A 25536-nucleotide genomic window follows, 5' to 3' on the forward strand; every position below is an offset into this window, starting at 1 on the left:
GGGAGTTTCACAAAAAAACATTTAGGCCCCTCACCCGGGCAGTGCCAGGCCTTTGCTCCCCAAGCCCTTCAGGAGCAGGCTGGGCTGGGCCCCACTGCGATTTCCGCTTTCCGCCTGGGCAGTCAGACCCTCCCGACATATGTGGCTTGGAGCAAAGCAGAGAAAATACACAAGTCTCCTTTTGTGTCAGGGACAGGAGCTGTGAACGTTACTCCGCGAAGTTCCTGAAAATTCCCCTAGGGTTGGGAACGGGAGGGAGAATGGATCAGGCATAGTCTTCCTTTTGTGAGCTTTTCTCTGACTCTGCACACTCTCCGTTTCCTGGTGGGTCTTTCACCCGCGCCCCCAATCACCAGCCCCCAAGACAGCAACAGTCACTGGCAGGCATCCTTCAAAGGAGACTGGAGGAGGGGTATCCCTGCTGATAGATGTATCGGCAAGTTGTCCCAGCAAAGCCCTGGCGAGGAGGATGAGCCAGAGCTCAGCATTTGGCTTATTTTCAAGGGCACGGGGAGCAGCGCCTTAGGCAGCCTCGAGTCCGGAAAAAGCCCTTTCTCACTTGAAGTGAATGTAGGGGCCAGCGCGGGTCACTGACTGCGGGCAGGAGGCGAGGCTGGCCCCACACGCCGAGAGGCAAGGAGGCGGAGGAGTGGCGGGTTACGAAAAGTGACCTTGGCGACCCCAAACGCCCCCGGCCTCCTTCGCTGGCTGCTGCACCTGCCCGCGGAGCACGGCGAGCTGCCGGCGAGGCTATGGCGAGCCCCGCGCCCTTAGCGGCATCCATCAGCCACCAAATGGTAGCTCTGCACACCCTGCAGCTGCTGCAGCAAGAGTGGGGCTGGGGCGATGCTCCAGGCGCTCCCGAAGGCTCGCACGACCTGGACTGCGTGTCCACCGCCCCAGCCTGTCGCTCAGGCTCACGGCTGGCCCGGCTGGGGCCCGGGTGCGAGGAGGAGAGCGGGGGCAGGGGCGCCAGGAATGGGGGTTCCTGGGCTCAGGCGAGCTCCCCCGAGGCGGAAGTGATGCGAGGCGCCGAGGGGGGCAGGAAACTGCTGCCCTTGCCCCGGGGCCGCGGGCCTGCCTGCACCCTGGCCGGGAGGGCGATGCGCTGCGCGCTGGCCCGCGTAGCGGACTCGACCTCGGGGCTGGTCAGCGTGGAGCAGACGCTGCTGGCCCCCCCTCCAGCAGGAGCGGTCCTTCCCCATCCACCTGAAGGTGAGCCTGGCCTTCAGCTTCCCTCGGCGCACGAGCCCCAGCGGGGTGGGGTGGGGTGGGGGTGGGGGAGCGGGCCGAGGGGCAGGATGCAAAGTCGAGCTCCCCCCGCGCCCCGCGACTTTCCCCTCCCGGAGTGGAAAGGAGGGAGGTGACACTCTGGGGATTAGGCCTGTCCGTGGGGCAGGGAACTCAGGGCCCACCTGGGGCCCACCTGGCAGCAGAACAGAGATGAAGAAAGGCCTGGCCCAAACCTTTTTCTGGAACTCGTTCCCCTCTCACGCAAATCAGCTTCCTGCTCCAGCTGAAGGCCCTTTACACACGTGCAGCTTCCAGGGATGGAGGAAGCTCCTCCTACTCCCTTTCCACAGTCATCACGGTTCCTCCAGAGCTTTTTGCGTATTAAGTTCCCTCTGACTTTTGTATGATGAAATCACCTATATTTATTTAAAGTTCCTTCACACTTATGAATGGCAGTTATTTTTGCATAAATCCAATTCTCTACAGGGCTCAGGGGCCTTACCGAGTCAACCTAAATTCTCATAAAGTAGCCTGAGAGTGGGGTGGGTCCCGGGTGTTGAAGCGTGAATACTCAGGCTAAACTCCTGCTAAGTCATGCAGCTCGTATTTGTAGGGCAGAGTTTCCTCTTAAGGTACCAAGCTGTGGTGGCCAATTTAGGCGGGGAGCAGAGCAGCTGCCTCCCAGGCTGAGGGGGATGGTGGAAACCTGGGGGTCTGGGAGCCCGTCTTGGCCTTGCAATTAACCAACTGATTTAAGGTCACAAATCTCTTTGAGACCTTCTGGCCTTCCAGTGTTCATCTGGAACATTGCTTCATTCATTTCCCTGGGGAATCTAGTGGAAGGAAATGGGGGAGGGGCAATGAAGACCCCTTAGAGTGTTTCTCAACAGTTGCTAATCTTGCTCTACAAGCCAAGGTTGGGGGGAAAAAAGATATATATTAGGTTGCACTATACAGTGTAAGAGATTGATTTAAAATCAGATATAATAAAGCATCATACATTGGAATAAATAGTCTGGGGTTTATGAGCCTCCACATTATTGACATCTGGCATTGGATGGTTGCTGGGAGGGGCTGTCCTATGCACTGCGGGATATCTGGCACCAGCCCTGGCCTCGACCAGTGGATGCCAGTGGCATACCCTTCCCACCAATTGATAAACCACATATCGCTAAATGTGTATGGTGGGAGGGAAACAAGACCACCTCTCGATGTTAAGCACTGCTTCACTTACTTTCAAAAGTTGAAAGAGTGAAGCTGCATCTCACCAGTACTCTCAAGTGTAAGATGCACCTTTTTTTGTACCACCAAGATATTTTTAAAAAAACACTGCCAATTAAGCTGTTACATACTCGAGAGTAAGATACATCCTCACTTCAGAGATTTTTGTAATGTGAAGAAAAGGGCATCTGAGAATTGATGAAATATGAAGTGCTATGTGATGATGTTGGGAAGGCTCATAGCGCACAGACAGTTGGCAAAAGGAGAGGCTGAGCGATCAGTTTTGCCTTAGGCGATCCTGGAAGGCTCCCTGGAGAAGGTAACCTTAAAAACAAAAACCACGTTTAACCTCCAGGCATTAAAGGGAAATAAACAATTCAGAGGAGCTGTGGAATCTAAGGCCCAGAAGCAATGAAAGGGCTTGAGGCTTTGGGGAACTAAAATTAATTCTCTATGGCAGAAGGCAAATCAAAAGGGTGCTAGAGAGTTAGGTGGGGTCAGGTGGCAAAAGGCCTGTGGGTCAAGCTGAAGTCCTTGAATTGTCTTGTAGTCAAAACAGAGCCATTGAAATGACTGAAGCAAAGACCCTGATAAATCGCAAAGGGCAAGGTCAGGTCAGAAGACCATTGTCAGAGGGCCTGACCCAGCTTAGCAGCAGGGACGCCCTCTGCTCCGGACTACAGATCATGCCACTTGAGGTTAATGCAGCTGCCACTTCTACTTGGTAATCCTTTAACCCTCTCTACTTGACATTTTGTCCTAAACATTTTCCACTCTCCCCAAACCTTGTTCATCCAAACCTCAACCCTTTCACTCCTTTTCTGGGAAAATTGAAGCCATCTGACACAAATATCTTCCATTCTACCTAAAAAAAAATTTCATTTCCACTCATCTTCTCTCTGGTGTCTGATAAAGAAATATTGTTTGGTTGCCACCCCCTTCACCCCCCCCAAACAAATTCTTCCTCTTCAGGGCTGGAGCAAATCTTTCACCTGCCCTCAGACTTGTTTCTATCCATTCTCTTCTCTCTCCTCGTAGTTTCTAATGCTTCCCCTCTGCCAATTCCTTAGTCCATAAATATGCGCAAATCTTCCTTCACCTGCCCAGCCCCACTGAATCCTGGTCCCTTGCTTCTCTTTCAAGAGCATACGTGTAGACATCTGGATTACTGATGCCAGTGTTTCTAGAGGCATCCAGAGTCCTCATGAGGAACAGGAATCTCCACTTTCTTGCTCCTGGAGCCTGCTATTCACCTGCAGGGGAGTTATGAGTTTCAGGGCTCCTGAGAACAGCCAGTGCTTTCAGAAGGGAGAGAAGAGGGAAAGGGTTCTTTGGATGATTTGCCTTTTGGCCAACATCTTGGAATTTTGCTTGGTTTGCTCTTTGGAGAAAAGGCAGTGTCTCCATTTGGTTTGTAGGGTAATGATTATGGAGCACTTAGACTCAAGGACACAGCAGTCTGTCTCTCCAGGGGGCTGGCTATACAGACGTGGCACCATCATTACTAGTGTTAATTCAAATGATTTGGATGAGTGTTCTCTATATTTTTCAATTAAGAACATGCAGATTGATTTTATACACCAGAATGGTTTCAGGAGGATTTGTGCTAAAGGAGATCACGCCTGCATGTCACTTGGAAGTGTGTGGAAATTTCCCCAACATCAGATCTCTTTCCTCGTGTTACTTGCCACAGAGAGGAGGTAGACTCTCTAGAACAGCACAGTACAGGGCAACGATCAGGTCCCAGGGAGCATTTCAAACTTACTCTGTCACTTCCTGCTGTAGACTCTTGGGCAAGTTTTTAAGCCTTCCTCTGCTTCAGTCTTCTCACCTGTAAAGTGGGGACAGTGGTATTTAACCTATAAGGGTTACTGGGATAAAGTATATAAAGTCTCAGCTAATGGCTGCTCATGGTAAGGTCCAATACCTTTGAACTTTTATTATTGTTATTATTAACATATTGATGCCTCAATCCTCAATAGTCTTATCGACTATAATTATTATTATTGTTTTTGGCCGTGCCTGTGGCATATGGAAGTTCCCAGGCCAGGGATTGAATCCCCACCACAGCAGTGACCCAAGGGGCTGCAGCAACAATGCGGGATCCTTAACCCATCGTGCCACAAGAGAACTCCCTTCCTGACCCCTATTATTATTACTATTTCATTCCTAATATTGATAGCTCTGACCCAGGAACTGTGTATTTACTTTTCTGAGACTGTTGACAAAAACAGAACAGGATGACCCAAAGAGACTTCCAGGAAGCCTCCACTTTCCAGAGGTCAGCTTTAGTCCATGGCCAATGCCTGACTTACAGATGTGACCACTGGGTGACTTGCTGATCAAATCACTGTTTTAAGGAAGTGAAATTTTCAGGCATGAAGGCAGAGAAACCCTCACCACAATGATAACAGATATCTTTATAATATTTCACCCTTTTTCTAAAGAAACCAACACTTGATATTCCTTTTGAGCATTTAGAGATTATCAAACTCATGCCCAAACAAAACCATGACATGAATCTTTTCATGGTAGACAGAACATGCTTAGCAAAACTGTCTTGTCAAATTTGCTGGAGATGATGATGTTAACCAGCTTGATAAAACTATATTACAGAGAAAACTGAAGCTCAGAGGAATATAGAACTTTGCGGATGATCCTGCAGCTGGGGCGTAGGGGCCCATGATTCAAATATGGTTTTGTCTAACTCTGCCAATCACAGTGCTGGCTCCTGGGGGTGTTATGAACAACACACGGAAATAAAGTACGTGAGGGTGCACGGTTGACGGGATACAGTCCTACATGCTATGCACTGCACCCTGCCTGGGCTACAACAGTCACGTTGTAGACTGAGCATCTTAGTCAGCTTGGGTTGCCGTAACAACATGCCACAGACCGGGTGGCATAAACTACAGACAGTTATTTTCTCACTGTTCTGGAGGCCGGGAAGTCCAAGAGCAAATGTGGCCTCTGGGAAGGGCTCGCTTCTTGGCTTGTAGGCTGCCACCTTCTCACTGTGTCCTCACATGGCCTTTCCTCTGTGCATTTGTTAAAGTTATTGAAGTATAGTTGATTTATAAGGTTGTGATAATTTCCACTGTACAACAAAGTGATTCAGTTATCCATGTAGACACATCTATTCCTTTTCAGATTATTTTCCCACATAGATTATCACAGAATATTGGGTAGAGTTCTCTGGCCGGTCACTCCATATACCTCAGTGTGCATATGCCAGTCCCAGACCCCGGTCCATCTCCCAACCTGTCCTCTTTGGTAACCATAAGTTTTTCAGTCTGTGAGTCTGTTTCTGTTCTGCAAATAAGTTTATCTGTATCATTTTCTTTAAGATTCCACACATAAGTGATATCATATAATGTTTGTCTTTCACTGTCGGACTTACTTCACTTGGTACGATAATTTCTATGTTGCTGAAAATGGCGTTATTTCATTCTTTTTTTTTTTTTTTTGTCTTTTTGTCATTTCTTGGGCCGCTCCTGTGGCATATGGAGGTTCCCAGGCTAGGGGTCGAATCGGAGCTGTAGCCACCGGCCTACACCAGAGCCACAGCAACACGGGATCCGAGCTGTGTCTGCAACCCACACCACAGGTCACAGCAACGCCAGATCCCCAGCCCACTGAGCAAGGCCAGGGATCGAACCCACCACGTCATGGTTCCCAGTCGGATTCATCAACCACTGAGCCATGACGGGAACTCCCATTCTTTTATTTTTTTATTTTTTTATTTTTTTTATGGCTGAGTGATTCTTGTAAGGACATTAATCCTACAGGATTAGGGCCCCACTCTATGACTTAATTTAACCTTAATTACCTCTCTAAAAGCCTTGTCTTCAAATATAGTCAAATTGCAACTTAGATTTTCAGCAGAGGGATTTTGGCAGAACACAATTCACTCCGCACCACTGGGTCATTTGTGTCTCCTTAAACGATGCTCGCCTTACACAGTGAAAAAAAGCACTAGGTAAATGTAAGAAATCATGGCCAAACTAGTAATATTAGCAAAGATGCTTTAATACTTGCCACCCAAAGGGAGTAGAGAAATGTGTGGATGACCAGAAGGAAGGAAGTCTAGAATTCTAAAAACTGCTAAAAATGATCAACCCTCCTAGAGACCATTACCTAAGCCAATCATGAAGTCACTCTGATTGAGTTTGGTCTGTCTTCCTTTGATAGTTAAAAACATTTGCAGTTTCCAAGAGTTCTACTCTGAAGCAAGTTTCATGGAAACTGTAGCTGATGCTGGCTTTTGGAGGCAGAAGAACCTTCCTGCCATCGCAGTTAAAACTTGCCTATGAGTTCACCCACTTCACTTAGTTAATTCTGGTACCAATAATTCTGTCATGGTGAATGGTCCCCACTGGTTTTCTCATTCTACAGAGCAAGAGCAGCGGTTGTAAAACCACTGGCTTTGGCTTTGCAGTCACTGCTAAGGCCCTCTGCAGACTGCAAGTGTGAGTGCTGAGTTACTCAGACGAAGACAGTGATGCTGGGTGCTTTTGAAATGAACATTAGTTACTGAAGCCAGTTTCTGCAAATGTAGGAATTGTGTCCTTAGAAGTTACTAATTTTCTACTGAAGAAATAAATTTTCGTGGTTATATTATTAGCGGCCAGTGCCAGGGGATTCCTCTTTATTTGAGACAAAATTGTGCTTTTATATTAGTCAAAGGCCGGTGACTGCTCTCGAAGTAGCTTGGTGATAGCTTTTTCATTCCTTATAAGGTGAATGATAGGAAAATCAGAACATATAAGCTTTCTGAAATGAACATTTTGGGAAAGATATTGCAGGAAGGTCCTAACACAAAACTGGTTGTATTTAACACCTCGGTGGAAAGGCTTTCATGCTTTATTTTACAATTTTGGGGTTTGCCTTGTGAACGTACCTGAATCAAGTGCTTGTGTCCATCACAAAGTGCTTTTCACTGGACTTTTCTAATGAAAATGGTACTGTACCCAAAGCAAACGCACAAGGAACCCGGTGAGCGTTTACACTGGGTACGCCGCAAGTAAAACTGTTTAATTTCCTGTGGACGATAGACTTTTTACGGTGACTGGCAGATACTGCGGTTCTTCACTGGGTGTTTCATGAATACGCAGTTGCATATCTCTTTGAGATCGAACGTGAGTTTGGGCGACGGGTGACTGCTCTGGGGCCCTGCTAATTTCTCTTCGAAGCCAGATGTTGATGAGCGAGGTGAAGGTGGGGCAGTTTGTGGCATCCGGTTCCTGACAGTATGGTATTCACAGCGTCCCTCTGAAGCAGGGCAATGACACTCCCATTGTATGGACACGCCCCGTGTGGAGGATGGCGCTGGCTCTCGGGAAGGGGTCTGTGTTTCTTCGTCGTGTCCAGCCCCGGGAAGCTTTCGTGGAGAGTGGAGTGCGGGCCAGGCCGAAGCTCATTAAGGTCAGGCCTCATCACAGAAAGCCGAGGCAAAGCTCGTTAACAGTCTGTCGAGGAAGTTAGGCCTTCGAGGCGAGTGACAGGGGAAAATTATGAGAAGAAACACATTTGTGGAGACTGTAGCTCAAGACATGATTGTCTTGGAAAGAACCCACTCATTTGGAAGCCAGTGGTGAAGGGAATGTGAACTGATGTATGGTTTGTGGAGATCTAGTAGTGATTTTGAAGGTGGTGTGGTTAGGAAGAAAACCCCCAAACCTTCTTTGTATATTGTTTAAAGGTTTTCTGCATTTTAGAGCCCCTAAAGTCATACTGTATTTTTGATTTTATTATCCATTGGTGTTGGTTTCAGAAAACAAGCTTTGAAACTGACTCCTGCTGCCAGATTCTTTTTGCTTTCAAGCCTTCATTTTTGACAGGAGTGTTTATTTTCAATAAGCTAAAATCGGGCTTAACTTTTCTTCCCTTTTTGAACTTTGCAGGTGCATTTTCAGTCGTTCAAGGATTCCAGATGTGCACATTCCTAATAAACAGAATGCATAATGCAGAAAAGTACAAGAGAACTCCCTTCCACTGGGTAGGAGAGAACAGAGCAGAGGAGGGAAAAGTGCCAACTAGGAGGTCTCTAATTAAGCACAGGTTGACTTTACATGGGGCAGAGAAAGTTCCATGCTTTGAATCCCCTCCAGATAACCAAGCCCTCTCAAGTATATTGCAGGGAAGAAGAAGGACCAACACGACAGTCTTCATTGGATTTGGCCATTGCCAATTTTAGCTTTGTGACACTTAGTAACCTTAAGAAAAATAGCATGGATACAACTAAAAAAGAAACATTTCTGTCCCACCCCCAAAGCTAGCTGGGTGTCTCTCAGTTTGCTTCCACGGGGTCCCTGGTTACCCCAGTATGGCATCCACAGCTCTGTACTTGTTTGCTAGGCTGTCTCCTTCACTGGATGACACGCTCTGCTCTCTGTGTCATCCTGACATCTGGCCCAGTTTCTGATTTGGGGGCGAGTCTTTGATGAATATTTGAGTTTTGAAAGAAAGGTTAATTCTGCCTCTGCCACTTACTTGCTGTGTGATTTAGGGACATCACTTAATCTCTCTAAGCTGCATTTCAATCTCATTCATAGATAGTTGTGAGAACAGAGTAAACTAAAGTGCCTAAGGAGCCTCATTTGGAGCCTGGCGCTTAGCTGGTGCTCAGGCTCATAGGCCAGACCAGTGTTCTTCATGGTTTGCCATGTTCCTCCCGTGCTCAGAAGTTTCAGACTTTACTGTAGCATTCAAGGCTTTCTGCAATAGCTTATCCTGATCTGCAACATGAAACTCTGTTCTTTTCAGACTGGTTTCCTCCTAGTCCCAGACCCTACTTGACTCCAGACCTTTGCTGGTATCATTTGCTCTAATCGCAGGGATATTTCTTTTCCTTATGAGTCAAACACTATACGTCCCTCTTACATACCACATCCCTGATACCTCACCCAAATTTCCAATCCCTTCTAAAAGACTGCCAATACAAAAAAAAAAAAAAAAAAGAGTTCCTGTTGTGGCTCAAGGGGTTATGAACCCAACTAGCATCCATGAGGATGTAGGTTCTATCCCTAACCTTGCTCAGTGTCCCCGTGAGCTGTGGTGTAGGTCGCAGACGTGGATCCCATGTTGCTGTGGCCCTGGTGGGCAGCTGCAGCTCCAATTTGACCCCTAGCATGGGAATTGCCATATGCCACATGTGCTGCCCTAAAAAAGCCAAAAAAAAAAAAAGTTTGCCAATAATTGGATGGTCTCAACCACCCTTTCTTTTATTGTAGTAAAAAAATACAAAATAAAATCTACCATTTTAAGGGTATAGTTCAGTGGTGCTTTCCTCTTGCAAATCTGGAAACCTTATACCCATTAAACAAACAAACAAAATCCCGATTTCCTTCCTCCCTCCAGCCCCAGTTTCTGTGAGACTGCCTACTCTGGGTGCTGCATATAATGGGAATCCAACAGGTTTTGTCCTTTTGTGACGGGCCTGTTTCATTTAGCATGATGGCCTCAAGGTTCACCAATGTTGTAGCATGGGTTAGAATTTTCTTTCTTTGCGAGGCTGAGTAGTATTCCATTGCCATGTAGAGACCACATTTTGTTTATCTATTCACTCGTCCATGGATACTGGAGCTGCTTCCACCTCTCGGCTGCTGGGAATACTGCTGCTAGGAATACGGGTGTGCAGATACCGTTTTGAGATGCTGCTTTCAATTCTTTTGGATATATAGCCAGAAGTGGAAGTGTTGGGTTCTATGACAGTTCTAGTTTTAATTTTATGAGGAAGCTCCATACTATCTTCCTTAGTGTCTGCACTATTTTATGTTGCTACCAACTCTGCACAAGGGTTCCAGTTTCTCCACATCTTTACCCACACAATTAATTTTCAGTTTTTCTGATAGTAGCCATTCTTTTGGATCCACCGTGAACTTGGCTACTTTTTTGAGCCTTCATCTCATTCTGTGTTACATTTCTACTGAAGGATTTAAATAGGCCTTTTTTTTTTTTTGGCCATGCTCGTGACATGTGGAAGTTCCTGGGCCAGGGATCAAACCCTTGCCACAGCAGTGACCCAAGCCACCGCACTGACAATGCTGGATCCTTAGTCCTCCTTAGTTACACAAAGGAACTCCTTAAATAGGTTTTATCTCACCAATTGGATTACAAGTTTCTGTAGAGAGTATTTTTCTTTTCTTTTCTCCACTTCCTTCCTCTTTCTCCTTCTTACTGACCTCCTGTCTGTGGCACACTTCATTCATCACTTCAGTTTGATGGAGTGCTTGATGAATACAAAGAGCTTTCATATTCATCAGCTAATTTAGCTTCTTACTGTTCCCATTCTGCAGAAGAGAAAACTGAATATTCCATAGATAAAATGGCTTGGCCCCAGTTGGCCTACCCAAAAGGCAGAACCAGGGCTTTTTTTTTTGGTCTTTTTAGGGCTGTGCCTGAGACAAATGAAAGTTCCCAGGCTAGAGTCGAATCAGAGATACAGCTGCCAGCAGTCACAGCAACATGGGATCTGAGCCACACCTGCGACCTACACCACAGACCACAGCTCACGACAGTACTGGATCCTTAACCCACTGAGTGCGGCCAGGGATCAGACCTGTGTCCTCATGGATGCTAGTCACATTCGTTTCCACTGAGCCATGACGGGAACTCCAGAACCAGGGCTTTAATGGCTATTCTGGCACTTGTGAAGGATTGAGTTATTCTTCCCAGGGGCTTTGTAACGCCCCTCCCAACTAACACCTATAAAGTCCATTTTGCCGTGTAAGGTAACATACTCACAGGTCCTGGGGATTAGGACGTGGACATCTTGGAGACGCCATTATTCTGCCTACCGCAGGGCAGAGTTCAGCTAAAAACTAGGCAGAAATGTTCTAAAAACCAGAGCCATCTCTTCTAATGGGCTGCCTCCTATGCACATGAGTTTCTCCAGGGTAGCCAAGCAAATTTTGGGCAACCACACTTCAGGTATGCTGTTGAAGGGATTCGCCCATCCAAACGAGCTCTGCATGGATTCTGCTCTGCAGTGCTTAGATGATGATCTATAAATGTCTGTTCATCTACAGGATCGGACTTTTGTATTTTTACCAGAGCCCTCATCACATTTCACTGGACTTTTGGAGATATACTGTATGTGTCTCATTTCCCCTAGTAAGTTAAGAGCTCTTTAGAGATCAGGTACCATGTCTTATTGCCTTGTATCCAACGAAGTCATTTCATGAAGTGGAGATTGAAATAAATTTAACTGATTTACAAACTGAGGCAAACAGGCTGAGGCCGTGATTCCAGTAGATGAGCTGGGTCATGGAAGATTATCTCAGCTCACATTAAAATGTAAATGCTGGCCATGGATTTGGACCGCTACAGAGATCAATACACTTCGTATCCCAAGGTCTGAGATTACACAGGCTTTAGCAGTTCCAAAACCTGCTTTTAGATTGCTCAGCCACCATCGTGTTCTAATTCTGGCAAAGCACTCAAAGCACCATGTAGGATATGACATCATTTCTGAAAGCATCTGGGACTTGCTAAATAAAAGCTGTTGGGAGGATACACTCTGTCACTGAGTGGAAAGCACCATAAATGAAATCATCACCAATGTTCATCATGTGAGTTTCTACCTAAAGCCCACGAGCTATTCCATATGCTCTTGCCTTAAGGCTGTCACTGGTGGCCCCTACCTTCTGCAGTAGAGGTTGGGTGGGAAGCCATGATTATTGGATCTCTAGTTAGCCTTCAGACCTTCTAGAAAGGAAGAGAAGCAACCACCTGTTTTATTTTTCCCTTCTTTGGCTTAAGAGTCCCATGGAAAGCCTATTCCTATTAATTTGTTTTCTTTGACTGTTAATATATTTGAGAAAGGATTAAATGGAAATACTGTACTAAAATAGTAAAATAAAGAGACTCTGCAAAGCTCGCCAGAGATCTGAAATTTACTTAGGGCCTCAGGGACCAGTACAGCCCTGCAGTGGAATTTTATTGTATGTATAATTTCCCCAAAAGATGCCTTCTTTGATTCTTTACAGTAAATGTGAAATTGATTTCAGATTTTTAGGCCCACAAATATATTTTAAAAGGTATTTTAATCTTCTTTGGGTGATGAATGCCTTTGCAGACTGGCTAATAGGCACATAGCACACATTTCAGTGGTTCCTTCTATTTTAAATTTCCTTTTGCATGTTGTCTTTGATCCTTCCACTTTGTACTTAGAGTTGGATTACTTCTATAAAGCAAGCGGACAATTTCCCTTGATGTGGATCTTGGGAAAGTAGTCCAGAGTCATTTCTTTCCCCTTCTTTCTCATTCCCAAGCAACATGCTCCAGCAATATAGATTACCCCATAAACGGAGGGACAGATTATCTAAGTAGCCCCTTGATACCTTCTGAGCAGAAAGGAGCAACACAGAAAGGCAGGCAAGCAAGAATGCTTTAAAGAGGAAAAAACCCCAGATGGATGGCAGGCTGTGAATACTTGAGGTGGGGAACTGGGGCACGTTCGCCTTCACCGGATCCTGGTTTGCTGAACTGAATGTTTGTTTAATTTTTCGGAGGATGTTTTCGAACAAACACTTTGCCAGAAACCCAGGTCCTTCTCTCCCAAGTGATAGAGTTTGTATTAGCGAGAAGGATAATTTCTCTTTCTATACAGAATTAGGAAGAAAACTAGTTCCTGATCAAACTTTGGTTCAACTTTAGTTCTTTTTGTTTTCTTTTGGATTGTCTATTCTTCTTTTCCTAAGTTACTGAGTTTAATTCTTAGTGCATAGATTTTCAGTGGTTATTCTTTACTTACAGGAGCATGTAAGTCTATGCCTTTCTCACTGAAGCTACATTCCATAAATTGTGGTAGAGTTTCCTCATAATTGTTCAGTATAGAGCATTTTAAAATTTCAATTATTATTTTCACTGATCTATGAATTATTTAGAAGTAGATTTGTCATAGATATTTTGGGAAGGTTATCTTCCATAGTATTAATTTCTTATTTGTTTTGTTATTTGAATGATACAGGCTTTTATATTAGTTGAGATTTACTCTGTGGCATTATAATAAAGTTATCTTTCATGCATAATCCTATGGATGTTTGGGAATAGTATATATTTGCTTATCTCTAGTGCAAGCTCATGATTAGAAAAGATTTTCAATCTTTTCTCTCTAGGCCGATCAGCCTGTTGTTTGATTGGTTCCTGAGAAAGATGGGTTAAAATCAGTCTTTATGTCTGTGGATTGAATGTAAATTGAACTTACATTACACACACACACAAGTACAAAACTGTTATATCTTCCTGGTGAATTTTTTTTTTTTTTGTCTTTCTAGGGCCGCACCTGCGGCATGTGGAGGTTCCCAGGCTAGGGGTCTAATCGGAGCTGTAGCTGCTGCCCTACGCCCGAGCCACAGCAACGCAGAATCTGAGCCAAGTCTTCGACCTACACCACAGCTCAGGGCAACACCAGATCTTTAACCCACTGAGTGAGGCCAGGGATCGAACCCGCAACCTCATGGTTCCTAGTCGGATTCCTTTCTGCTGCGCCATGAAGGGAACGCCACTTCTTATTAACTGCAGTTTATTTTATCCTTGATAATGATTTTTCTGGATTTATTTTGGCTTTTCCTTGCTTAATATCTATTAGTATTCCTTTACTTTCAGTCCTTGGGTGTTTTTAGTTTTAAATGTGTTGCTTGTAAGCAGCATATAGATTTTGAAAATCCAACTGGCAACCACTGTATTTCAAAAAGTGTTTCATTTGGTGCTTTCTATCACCTTGATTTTTGTTTGAATATTTCTCTATTTTTGCCTTCTATTGATAGGATCAATTTTGATATACTGCTGATTTTTAAATTTTATGTGTCATTTCTCTACTTAAAAAAAAAAATCTGTAGACCATGGATGGTTTCCCACATGCAGGACCTCCCACACTTTTATCTTCAGACATTCTTAATGGTTCCAGAGGGCAGCAGGAAGGAGAAGGCGGACACCCTGGCGGCCGTGCAGGGCACTTTGCTTTGTCCTGGAAGGGGCAGCCCAGCACCTCTGCTCTGTCTGGCCCTCAGCCTCTTGGCCTCCTATTTCTCTCCTTTTACTGATGATCCTTACATTTCTCACATGCATACTTAACAGGCCTGAAAGGCATCAGTTTTGCCACCTTGGTCTTGAATAACACAATGTCTTCGAATGCCACTGCATCCTACTACCGCTCCTCAAGATTTTAGAAACATCTTGCTTTTGTAAAGGCCAAGGCACTTCTTATAATTTCTGTTTTGAATAATCAAATCTTTAGATTTACATCATGTTTTTAAGTTTCTTGTTCACTGTTGCTTCTCACGTCTCTGAGTGGAATTTCTTCTTTCTAAATCTTATCTTTAAGAAGATCTGATGTAAAGGTCTATTTGTGGTAATTCCTTTTGTGCTTTTAAGTGAAAATATACTGACATGTACCTTGACAGTTATTTGGGGATATTATTCTATTCTAGTCTAGTCTATCTTCAATTGTAGCTTAGAGGTTGGTTGTCTGTCTGGCCATCCAGACTGAACTCCATCTATTTTTATATAATATGGAAGTTCGCTAGGGTGGGGATTGAACCTGTGCCTGGGTAGAGACCCAAGCCACTGTAAGTTGGATTCTTAACCCACTGTGCCACAGTGAGAACTCCCTTTCTTGTTGCTTTTAAGAGGAGTTTTACTTTAATGTGTTTAGAGTTGGATCCCATTCAACTTTTTCTGCTCAAAGCTTGTTTTGCTTCCTGAATCTAAGGATTCACGTTTTAAATCAATTTGGGATAATTTTTACCCATTTTTCCCTTTGACTACTGCCTCTCTCACATTCTCCTTCTTGTCTGTCCTGGCATTGAGTTTGTCGTACTCTGTCATTCTGTCATCCATGTCACTTAACATCTCATTCATATCTCCCATGATTTTAATTTTTATTTTGCATTCTGAGTAATTTGCTCAAAATTAGCATCCAGTTTACTAATCTTCAGTTCGGATGTATTAAACTATCCATCGAGTTTTTAATTATTCAAGACAGTTTCATTTCTAGAGGTGCTACGGAGTTCTTTTTCAAGCCTGCTTTTTCTTAAAACATTTTTTTTCTGGTTTCTTCTTTTATATCTTTAATCATATAAATGTATTCTGTAGTTTATATCTGAAATCCTTGGAGTTTAATCCTGCCTTCCATTGCATACACTATATCATGATGGATTTTACTTTAAATTGTACACTCTGGAGTTCCCATTGTGGCTTAGCAGTAATGAACCCAACTAGTATCCATGAGGATGTGGGTTTGATCCCTGGCCTGCTCAGTGGGTTAGTGATCTGACATTGCCATGAATTGACCCCTAGCCTGGAAACTTCCATATGCTGCGGGTGCAGCTCTTAAAAGGAAAAAAAAAAAAAAAATCCAGACTCTGAATTTGTCTTTGAGAGAGCTTTATGGGAACACTACTGTGGAGCATGGTTTGTGGACATGTTCCTGTGGAATCGGCTTTTGTTTGCTTTTGCCATGTGTATTTCAGACCAATTCCCATTTTTAAGTTAACTTCTTAGCATGAATGTACCAAGAATATTCTTTCTATCTATCTATCTATCTATCTATCTATCTATCTATCTATCTACCTACCTACCTACCTATCTATCTATCTATATTTACAGATACAAACTTCAACTACTGTGTAGTATAGGTTCACAGTTGCACATTCATAGGGACAACTTTACCTTCCACCCTAAACCCAGATCAAGAGAGACTAACTTTGTTTTCTTGATAGGTACTGGCAGGCAGCTAAAGTCATCTACTTTTCTTTTATTCCTGGCCCTTGGAGATTCCTGTTACTTTTTTGCAAGTTCAGAAAGGATGTTTGTTCTATATTATTTAGAATTTAGTAGCAGGGAATTATGGGGAAGCTACATGTGCCAAGTTGCCAGAACCAGAAGTCTGGGGGATGTCATTCCATGTACATTTGGAATCTTGAAGGATGGGAGTGGTTGGGGTGCCGACCCCCATGCAGTCAAAAATCTGCACATAAATTTACAGTTGGCCCTCCATATCTATGGTTCCAAATCCATGGATTCAATCAACTGTAGATCACGTAGAACTGTAGTACATATTTATTGGGAAAAACCTGCATGTAAGTAGACCTGGGCAGTTCAAACTGTGTTGTGTGAATCAACAGTATTTAAATCAAAAAATATATTCAACATTATCTCTGATGTGAAATAATTTCAGTGTACCATTTCCATGAAATGGATTTTAGAATGTGAAACACTTCTGGATTAAAAATCTATTAAATTAAGTTAAATTAGTTTTCTTTAGAACCACCTGTGAACTCTTCTTTCTAAATTGGCATTGAAAATTTCTTGGGACCATGTTCCTTGAATATCAAATCTTGTACTGGAATCTTGAAGACAGTGAATATGGAACAACCGGAACAGAGTCTACTTGTGTATTCGTCAAAGCTCTTTTGAGAACAAAGAAGAGAAATCCAACTCCAAATGGCTTAAGTAAAAAGAAATATTTATCAATTCAGATAACTAAACAACCCTGGGATTTATTATTCAAGTACAGCTAGATTGACATGCTCAGAAAATGTAATTAGAATCAGTTGTTCTGAATCTCTTGGTTCTCCTTTTTTGGTGTGTTGGCTTCACTTTTGTTTGGATTCTCTCCTTGTGGCAGCAGGGTGTTTTCCAAGAGCTCCGGTTAAGCAGAGCTTCTCTTTCCCGGTCTAGCAAATAACCTGGGACTGTGGCTTATGGACCTGCCTTAGGTAAGCTGTCCATCCTGGGCCAATCCAAGTGGCCGAGGAATGATGTGCTCTGACTAGCCTGGTCCCCGGAGTTGCGGAGAGGGGTCAGCTTTGGTCAAGCCGCATAGGCTAAGAATGGAGGAAAGCAGTTCTTTGAGAACAAGATCAAGGTCCTGTCATCAGAAAAGAAGGGAATGGAAACAGGGTACACAAAACACAACAAACGTCCTCCACAGTCTATCTAATTGCTAGTTTGTGTCTGCCTTTCATTTCAGGACAGTGTTGAGTTTAGAAACATCTGCAGTCATTTGGCTCTACAACTTGAAGGACAGCAGTTTGACAGAGATCTGAATGCTGCCCACCAGTGCTTGAAGACGATAGTCAAGAAGCCGATTCAGTCACTTGCTAGTCTTCCTTCGGATGTCCACGTGGTAGCCTGTGCTTCCTTGAGACAGATCTTACAGAATCTCCCAGACACATGAGTGGTCAAGATACTGGAATTAAAGCCACAGCTAGCACTGCTAAGAGCACTGGGTACCTGAAATTCCTAGACAATGGATATTTTTATTCCCAGTAGTAAGTAGAGGCTTGATAGCATATATAGCAGTCTAGCCAGTGGCAGCTGTACCCTTTGGAGTTATAGCAAATTGGTGAAAAAAATTTAAAGCAGCAGTTTACATTTTTAAGTGTGTTTTGATCAAAATATATTCCACTTTGTGGAACTGATTAGATTATATCTGTATATACATTTGTTAACCTGTATATTAAGTATTAATTGAATGACACCTTAATCTATCCTCATATTAATGTATGAGTATGAGGCTTAATATAGTTATTTGTATGATTAAAGCTCCATGGTTTTTAAAATTATCTTGATAAATAGGCTATTTGATAATTGATATGTTCTACTTACTGAGCCCTTCATTTTTTGTTATGAGAATGCTCTTTAGATGTTTCAGGACCACAACCACATGTGTCAGTAATTATGAGTTCCAATCCTGGCATCAATAGCTTGCTGTTGGGCAGGAGAAGAGCTGCTTCTAAACCTTGTGCTTTCAAATACTGATTTGTAAATTTCAAATGATAATGAGCTATGAAGTACCAAGGGTATATGATATGTAAATACAAAGTACAGTATTATGAAAGTCTCATGCGGAAACATCTAGCTCTTCATACTCTTTATAAATACTCCTACTGAAGTAGAAAATTCTTGTGAAAAAAAGGAAGGCATGGATATGATGGCAGGTTTCCCTAAACATTTAGAACCAGGAAGAGAGAGAGTGACCTTTTTTTGCAGCAACAATCTGCACATGCTTAAGAAAAACTAAATTTCCTGTTGTTTAGCAATGACTGTGTTGAGAACCAAAGGTAAATTGAAAGGCTGATTTTCCCTTAACGTTTTAATAGAAATGGCATCAGATTTAGGGGAAAAAAAGGGTATAGTGTACACACATGTTTTCTAAAGGAATTATAAACTGTGTCTATATGATAAGATTATATCTACTGTTAAAAATTAAGTGCTAATAATAATCAAAGCCTTTCTAATCCCACATATTCTAATCCTAGTTTGTTACACATATTTTCTTCCACAATCTTAGGATAAAAAAAGTAAATTTATTGCTCCTCTTTAGATGTAACTGATCATTTTCACAGAAGAGGATTAAATTTATGAGACTGAATTTTCCTTTTTTTTTTTTTTTGGTCATCCCACAGCATATGGAGTTCCCATCCAAGCCACAGTTGCAACCTATGATGCAACGCCAGATCCTTAACCCACTGTGCCAGGCCAGGGATGGAACCTGCGTCCCAGTGCACTCCAGAGATGCCACTGATCCTGTTGCACCACAACAAGAACTCTGAGACTGAATTTTGCATGAAAGATGGGAGGTGTGTATTTATGCATGTGCATGTGTGTACAAGGAGGATGGGTGGGCCAGAAAGGAAAGGCATTCATTTCTTGGGAGCAATCTTTGGCACTTTATTCTCCCACTTCTCGGAAGCATTGTATTCTGAGTGATAACTGTACTTTATGATTCAGTCTCACCCCAGGAAAATTACTCCAGGATTCTTTGAAGACATATTATTATTATAGGCTGCCTTCCCCATTGTCATCAATAGCTCTTTCAATAAATTTTAAGTGTTTTTTAAAAAACTCTCACCCCAAGAATATTGAACATTTTTTCTTTTCTATCCATACTTGTGCTTCTTCCTCACTTTGCAATGTGTTGCTCATAGACCGGCTGAAACGTCACTCATCCCTCCAAGGCCTGATTTATTCACCGCTTCCTTCATGAGCCCTCTCAGATCATCCTAGAAGGACCTGGGCTTGTCCTCCTCTGAACTCACATAAAACATTCTGTACTACTGTTCAGGCATTTATCACACACCACCTTACAGGATGGCTAGTGGTACTCCTGCCACCAAGGTCAGCTTGCTGAGGGCAAGGGTTATTCTAGACATCTTTGTATACTGCACAGCAGCTATCGTTCTCAGAGTTCTTTGACCTTACTGGAACTTCCATGGCCCTTACTACCTCTTCACCCGCCCCCCATTCTTACTTTTGTGGCTCAAGTTCTTTGCTCAGTCTGTATAATGATTTTGTTGTACATGCCACCAACTCCCTTCTTTTTCTTTTTTTCCTTTTGGTTGAGTGCTGCTGGCAAAACTCCATTCCTGGTCGAGGCCAACCCTCTGCCTACTTCATGTCTGCACGTGCGTTCTGACTGTGGCATGAGAACACCAATCCATAGCTTGCAGTCTCATGTTCTACATTAGTGCTACTTCATTTCCTAGGACTGCGTTGTCCAATATGGCAGCCACTGGCCACATGTGACTCTTGAGTATGGCTAGTCTGAATTGAGATGTGCTGAAAACGTAAAATGCACAGTGGCTTTTAAAAACTTAGCACTGAAAACTAAGAATGTAAAAGGTCTCAATGATTTTTTTTATATGGCAACATGCTGAAATGATAATATTTTGAATGTATTTGGTTAGGTAAAATACATTTTAAATTAATTTTACCAGTTTTGTTTTACCTCTCTAAGGTGGCTGCTAGAAAATTTGCAATTTCATTTGTGGCTTGCCTTGTATTTCTCTAGGGTGGTACTGTCTTAGAATATTTAACAGACAATTCAATGCTGTCCTTGACAAACAAACCCTCTGTTCCGTACCTTCTCAGACTTGATTCTTCGTCATTCTTCTCATTCTCAGCTGATGACCTTGCTTCTGGTGGCACAGAAAAAATAAAAGCCCCCAGAAGAGCAGGTTCATCTTTATGTTAGCAGATTTACCCTATATCCTAAATCCTCTTTTGTTATAAGAAGGACCTTCCCTGCTCCTACTCGAAGCTGATCAACCACTCAGGTACCGGATCCTGCCCCCTCTTGCTTACTTGAGGACTTGCTTCTTAGCAGCATTTTTATCAGCATGATATTATATTCAAGCATCTCCAATCTTTTAAAAATAATTCCTCCAGCTATGACTCTATTTCTCTCTTCTCCTTAGAAGCAAAACTTATTGCAGTCATCTAAATTAGTTGTCTGCAGTTCCTTTTTTCTGATTTCCTTTTGAACACAGTCCAAATACATTTCGTGCTCACAACTCTACCAAACCTGCTCTTACCGAGACCCCTAATGACTGTTCTGCAGACAAATTCTGTGGTAAATCCCCAGTGCTCATCTTCTTTCATCTATCGGCAGCTTTTGACACAATTGATTCCTCCCTCCTTGAGTCACTTTCTTGTTTTGGTTTCCAGGCCAGCAGACGTTCATGGCTTTACTTTTTCACGAGCTCATGTCACAGAACGTTGTCCTGGCTCCTCGACATCTCCCTGATTCTTAACTTCAGGGTGCTTTGGAGTTTGGTCTTGGTCCTTTTCTCCACCTACATGCTGATTTTAAATACCAGCTATTCACCAAAGACACCCGGATATATATCTTTTGGCCCTGAACTCCAGACCCCTGTAGTAACTGACTATGGAATGAATTTTTTTGAATGTCTACAAGGCATTTCAAAATTCCAAAACAGAATTCTTGATCCCCAAAGCTGCTTCTCCCCCATCTTTTTTTTTTTTTTTGTCTTTTTACATTTTCTACGGCCTCTCCCGCGGCATATGGAGGTTCCCAGGCTAGGGGTCCAATTGGAGCTATAGCCGCTGGCCTATGCCACAGCCACAGCAAGGCAGGATCCAAGTGCAACCTACACCACAGCTCACGGCAACGCCGGATCCTTAACCCACTGAGCAAGGCCAGGGATCGAACCCACAACCTCACGGTTCCTAGTCGGATTCGTTAACCACTGAGCCACGATGGGAACTCCCTCTCCCATCTTCTAAGTCTCGTTTAGCAGTGGCTCATATCCTTGCAGTCACAAAGGCCAAAAAGAAAAACACTGAAGCCATCCTTGACTCCTTTTTACTCTCACCTCTAGCCACTCAGTCAGCAAATCCTACTGGATCAAACTTCAAAATACATCTCAAATTGGATCACTTCTCACCACTTCCATAGCCACTGTTATCTCCTGCCTGGATTACTGCAGTGCCTTCCTACATGGTCAAACTACTTCACTGCCCTCTCCCCATTTTCTGTTCTCCATCCATCAGCTTCCGCAATACAAGTCAGATGAATTTTTCCGCTGCTCTAAACCCACTAATGGCTGCCTGTCTCGCTCAGAATAAAACCCCAATTCTGCCTCTGATCCATCTCTTGCCACCCTTTTTTCCTAACAATACTGATCTCTTTGCCACTCTCACCTCTTCAAACACAACTGTTCTCTTGAAAGACGTTCCTCTCATCTACCCTAGGCATTGACTCCGATGCCCCCTCATTAAAGAGCGCTCTCTAACCCCTCACTGAAAATCTATCCCGTCACTCTCTTATCCTTTCTCCCTGCTTCGATTTCTTCTTAACTCTTACAATGGCCTGAATTTATTTATGTGTTTATTGACTGTTCGTAATTGGGTTGACCGGTGGCAAGTCCAACTCCTAATCAATGGAACTTGTGAATATTACCATATATGGCAAAAAAATGAGTATGATCTTGGATGGGAACAGATGTGATTATATTAGGAATATTGAAATGAGATTATTTGGGATTATCTGGGTGGACCCTAAATGCTATCCCAAGTGTCCTTATAAGAAAGGATGTGCCTGTGGCATGTGGAAGTTCCTGGGCTAGGGATCGAACCTGCACCACAGCAGCACCCTGAGCTACTGCAGTAATGTCGCCGGATCCTTAACCTGCTGCACCACAAGGGAACTCCAAGAAGTACATTTTAAAACTTTACTATTGTGGGCTATTTTCTTCCACAGCCATATCATCATCATCAACAACAGCAATCTTAATAAAAATTCCTACATTTTTGTGACTCCAGCAACATTTGGGGGGAATTTGGTCATCTTGGACCCGGGCTGTGGTTTTTTATTTAAGACCGTACATATAGCACCTTGAGCAAGTGTGATGCTTACATGAGGACAGCTTGTGGATGTCTCTTAATGCTGAGAAAAACGAGAGTCATGTGATAATTTCTTTGTTGTATTTCCTTAGATATTAAACCTTCCCACGCCCCTGGACCTTATGTTTGTATGCTCTATTACAATAGATTTCCGGAAGCACATTTGCTTATGAAATAAAAATAGGGGCCACAGGAGTTCCTGTTGTGGCTCAGTAGAAACAAATCCAACTAGTATCCATGAGGACGCAGGTTTGATCCCTGGCCTCACTCAGTGGGTCGGGGATCTGGTGTTGCTGTGAACTGTGGTGTAGATCGCAGACACATCTCACATCCCACCTGGCTATGGCTGTGGCTGTGGCTGTGGTATAGGCTGGCAGCTGCAGCTTCGATTTAAACCCTCTCTTGGGAACTTCCATATGCCGCAGGTGAAGCCCTAAAAAGCAAAAAAAAAAAAAAAAAAAAAAAAGGGCCATGCTGAGGACTCTCTGAGTAGGCAAGTGACAAGCTCACACCTCCACCCCTTCTCCTGTCCCTAGAGTCTCCCCTCACTCTTCTCTGCTTTTCTAGAAGCTCCGCCGGGAGCTGGCCTGGTCCTGCCTCCTCTCGGGTGCATATGCTGTGTTCCACTTTCTTTTGCCTCTTCAGAGTCAGTTCTCCTCCCTCATTTAACTGTCTTACTCTTTCCACAGCTTCTCCCCAAAGTGGATGGGTTTCCTTGGTTTAAAGGAACGCCTTTGGAGGGTAGGAAAACATTCAGATGCTTGTTCTATGTATAACACAGGACTATAAGAATCAAATTTTTCATGTCTAAAAACTCCCTGCCACAGGCGGCCCCGTCATCCATTGTTCTTCATGCGCTGGTGCCAGATTCTTATGTAGTAAATCTCTCTGAGAGGAGCATCAATTTTGTGGGTCCATGAGTTTCAAGACATTTAATTCAGCAGAACTGCACATAAAAAGCGTTCTGTAGCCTCATCAGGGATCCCAGTGTTTCATTCTATAGCCAAAATATTACCGCAGACCTGGTTTCACTTAGCTCATATCTGAACCAAAGGTCTAGGCTGTTGTAGTCCTGGCATATATTACCAAAGAGCTTACCTTTGTCTGATGGGACTTGTTGGCTTCTAGGCTCAGCAGAAGCAGTCTTTAAAGCTGAGCCATAGTTTATGAATTTCCCTTCTTGTAGACAAGCTCATAGTTGCTCCATGCCTACAGTCATAAGTCAGGAGACACTTTCAAGGTTGATAGAAATCTTTCCCAGCACAGAAGTAACACGATTTGTTCCTCTTACCTTGATGAAGACTTTAATTAATACCATCATGGCTTCACTTTCTTTTTCCTTTAAAAAAGCATGAAACGTCTGTGGAGCGTAGAGGGTATCTGGTGGAAAAGTAAATTCACAGTGATCCTAGCAATGAGTCCCAGAAGACAGTGTTGCCTTAAGGTGGTACAGAGAGCAGAGAGGACGTTCCACAAACCTCCTCCCCTTCCCGCATGTGTCACTCTGGCTCTAAATGTAACAGAAGTTCAAGGGCACAGCACATGCTTGGACGACTGTGGTGTACGCCTGGGCTGGAGGAACAGAGGTGGGGGGAGGGAATTACACCTGAGCCAGGGGTTATAATCCCGAACATGAAGAAAGCAGTGGGATAATTGGGGAAATGAATGTCCTTGGGGACAGCCACGGACTCACCTTGAAGAGGTCATCAAATGGATTTGACTGATTGATTGATTTGCTCAAATGAAAAGTATAGCGCTTGCCATGCATGAAGCTTTTCATGCCATTTGACAGTTTGCATAGTGTTGATGTGACAGCTATTTCAAATATAATCTCATTCAGTCTGGAGTCTGTCTCCATACCCTCTCAGCTTCCATCTTATTCTTCAGTCAGCCCTAACCATCTTGTACCATCTTGCATAGAATTTGAGGGCAAATGTATTCATAAGGCTATTAATTGCATTTTCTGTATCTAGACATTCTTTTTCTTTCAGGCAATATTTTATTCTATTCTATTTTATTTTTTATTTTTATTTATTTATTTTTTATCTTTTGTCTTTTTAGGGCTGCAGCCACAGCACATGCAGGTTCCCAGGCTAGGAGTCTAATCGGAGCTGTTGCTACCAGCCTATGCCACAGCCAAAGCAATGCCAGATCTGAGCTGCATCTGTGACCTACACCACAGCTCACGGCAATGCCGGACCCTTAACCCACTGAGCGAGGCCAGGGATTGAACCCTTGACCTCATTGTTCCTAGTCAGATTTGTTTCTGCTGTGCCATGACGGGAACTCCTTTTTTTTTTTTTTTAACATTTTATTTTTTTATGAATAAAGTTAACCAATATTGGTCTTTGTTTTTTTCTCTCAATTTTTCATGTGTTCCCTTGCCTCTCTTACAGTCTCAGATCACATGGTAATTGTTGGACACCTGTTTCCTGTGTAACTCAGAATTGAACTAAATGTGCATATAGTAGAAATACTGTTTACACTCACATTGGATGAATAGTTATACCTGGAGGGAATGTGGCTAAAGCTCTTCAATACATTTTTCTGCCTCTTGGCAATCTTGAATGAAAGACAAAAAGAATGAGATAAACCCTACTGATGCAATTTCCCTCACACTTTTGCTTAATTAAGTTTGAATTGTTGATACACTACCTATATTATCCCGAATTATGAAATTTTGTTACTTTTTCTAGCCACTTTAAGAATGTTTTTCTGGTTTTGAAATTAAATTTTGGATTTCTTCCTTAAAAAGAAGAGTAGCTTTGCTATTTTTTGAGTAAAGTTAATTGGGCTGGAATTACTGCCATGAGGTTGCACAAAACACTGTTATGTTCGCAGGTCTTGCTTCTTCTGGGAGAAATGTTGCAAAACTAAGGCACAAACATTCACAAACTTGGGTGCAGCTTAAGAGGACCCATGGGCCAA

General features: G+C 43.2%; 1 protein-coding gene across 1 annotated transcript; it reads left to right on the forward strand.

The window, feature by feature from the left end:
- Nucleotides 1-601: 601 nt before the first annotated feature.
- Nucleotides 602-18818, forward strand: DLEU7 (deleted in lymphocytic leukemia 7). Its single transcript, XM_047756366.1, is given in 3 exon segments — nt 602-1175; nt 1177-1215; nt 17432-18818. Coding segments are annotated over 3 exon segments (669 nt in total). The 5' UTR covers nt 602-752; the 3' UTR covers nt 17639-18818.
- Nucleotides 18819-25536: the final 6718 nt, after the last annotated feature.

Source organism: Phacochoerus africanus, chromosome 13, assembly GCF_016906955.1.
Source record: "Phacochoerus africanus isolate WHEZ1 chromosome 13, ROS_Pafr_v1, whole genome shotgun sequence".
Lineage (NCBI taxonomy): Eukaryota > Metazoa > Chordata > Mammalia > Artiodactyla > Suidae > Phacochoerus > Phacochoerus africanus.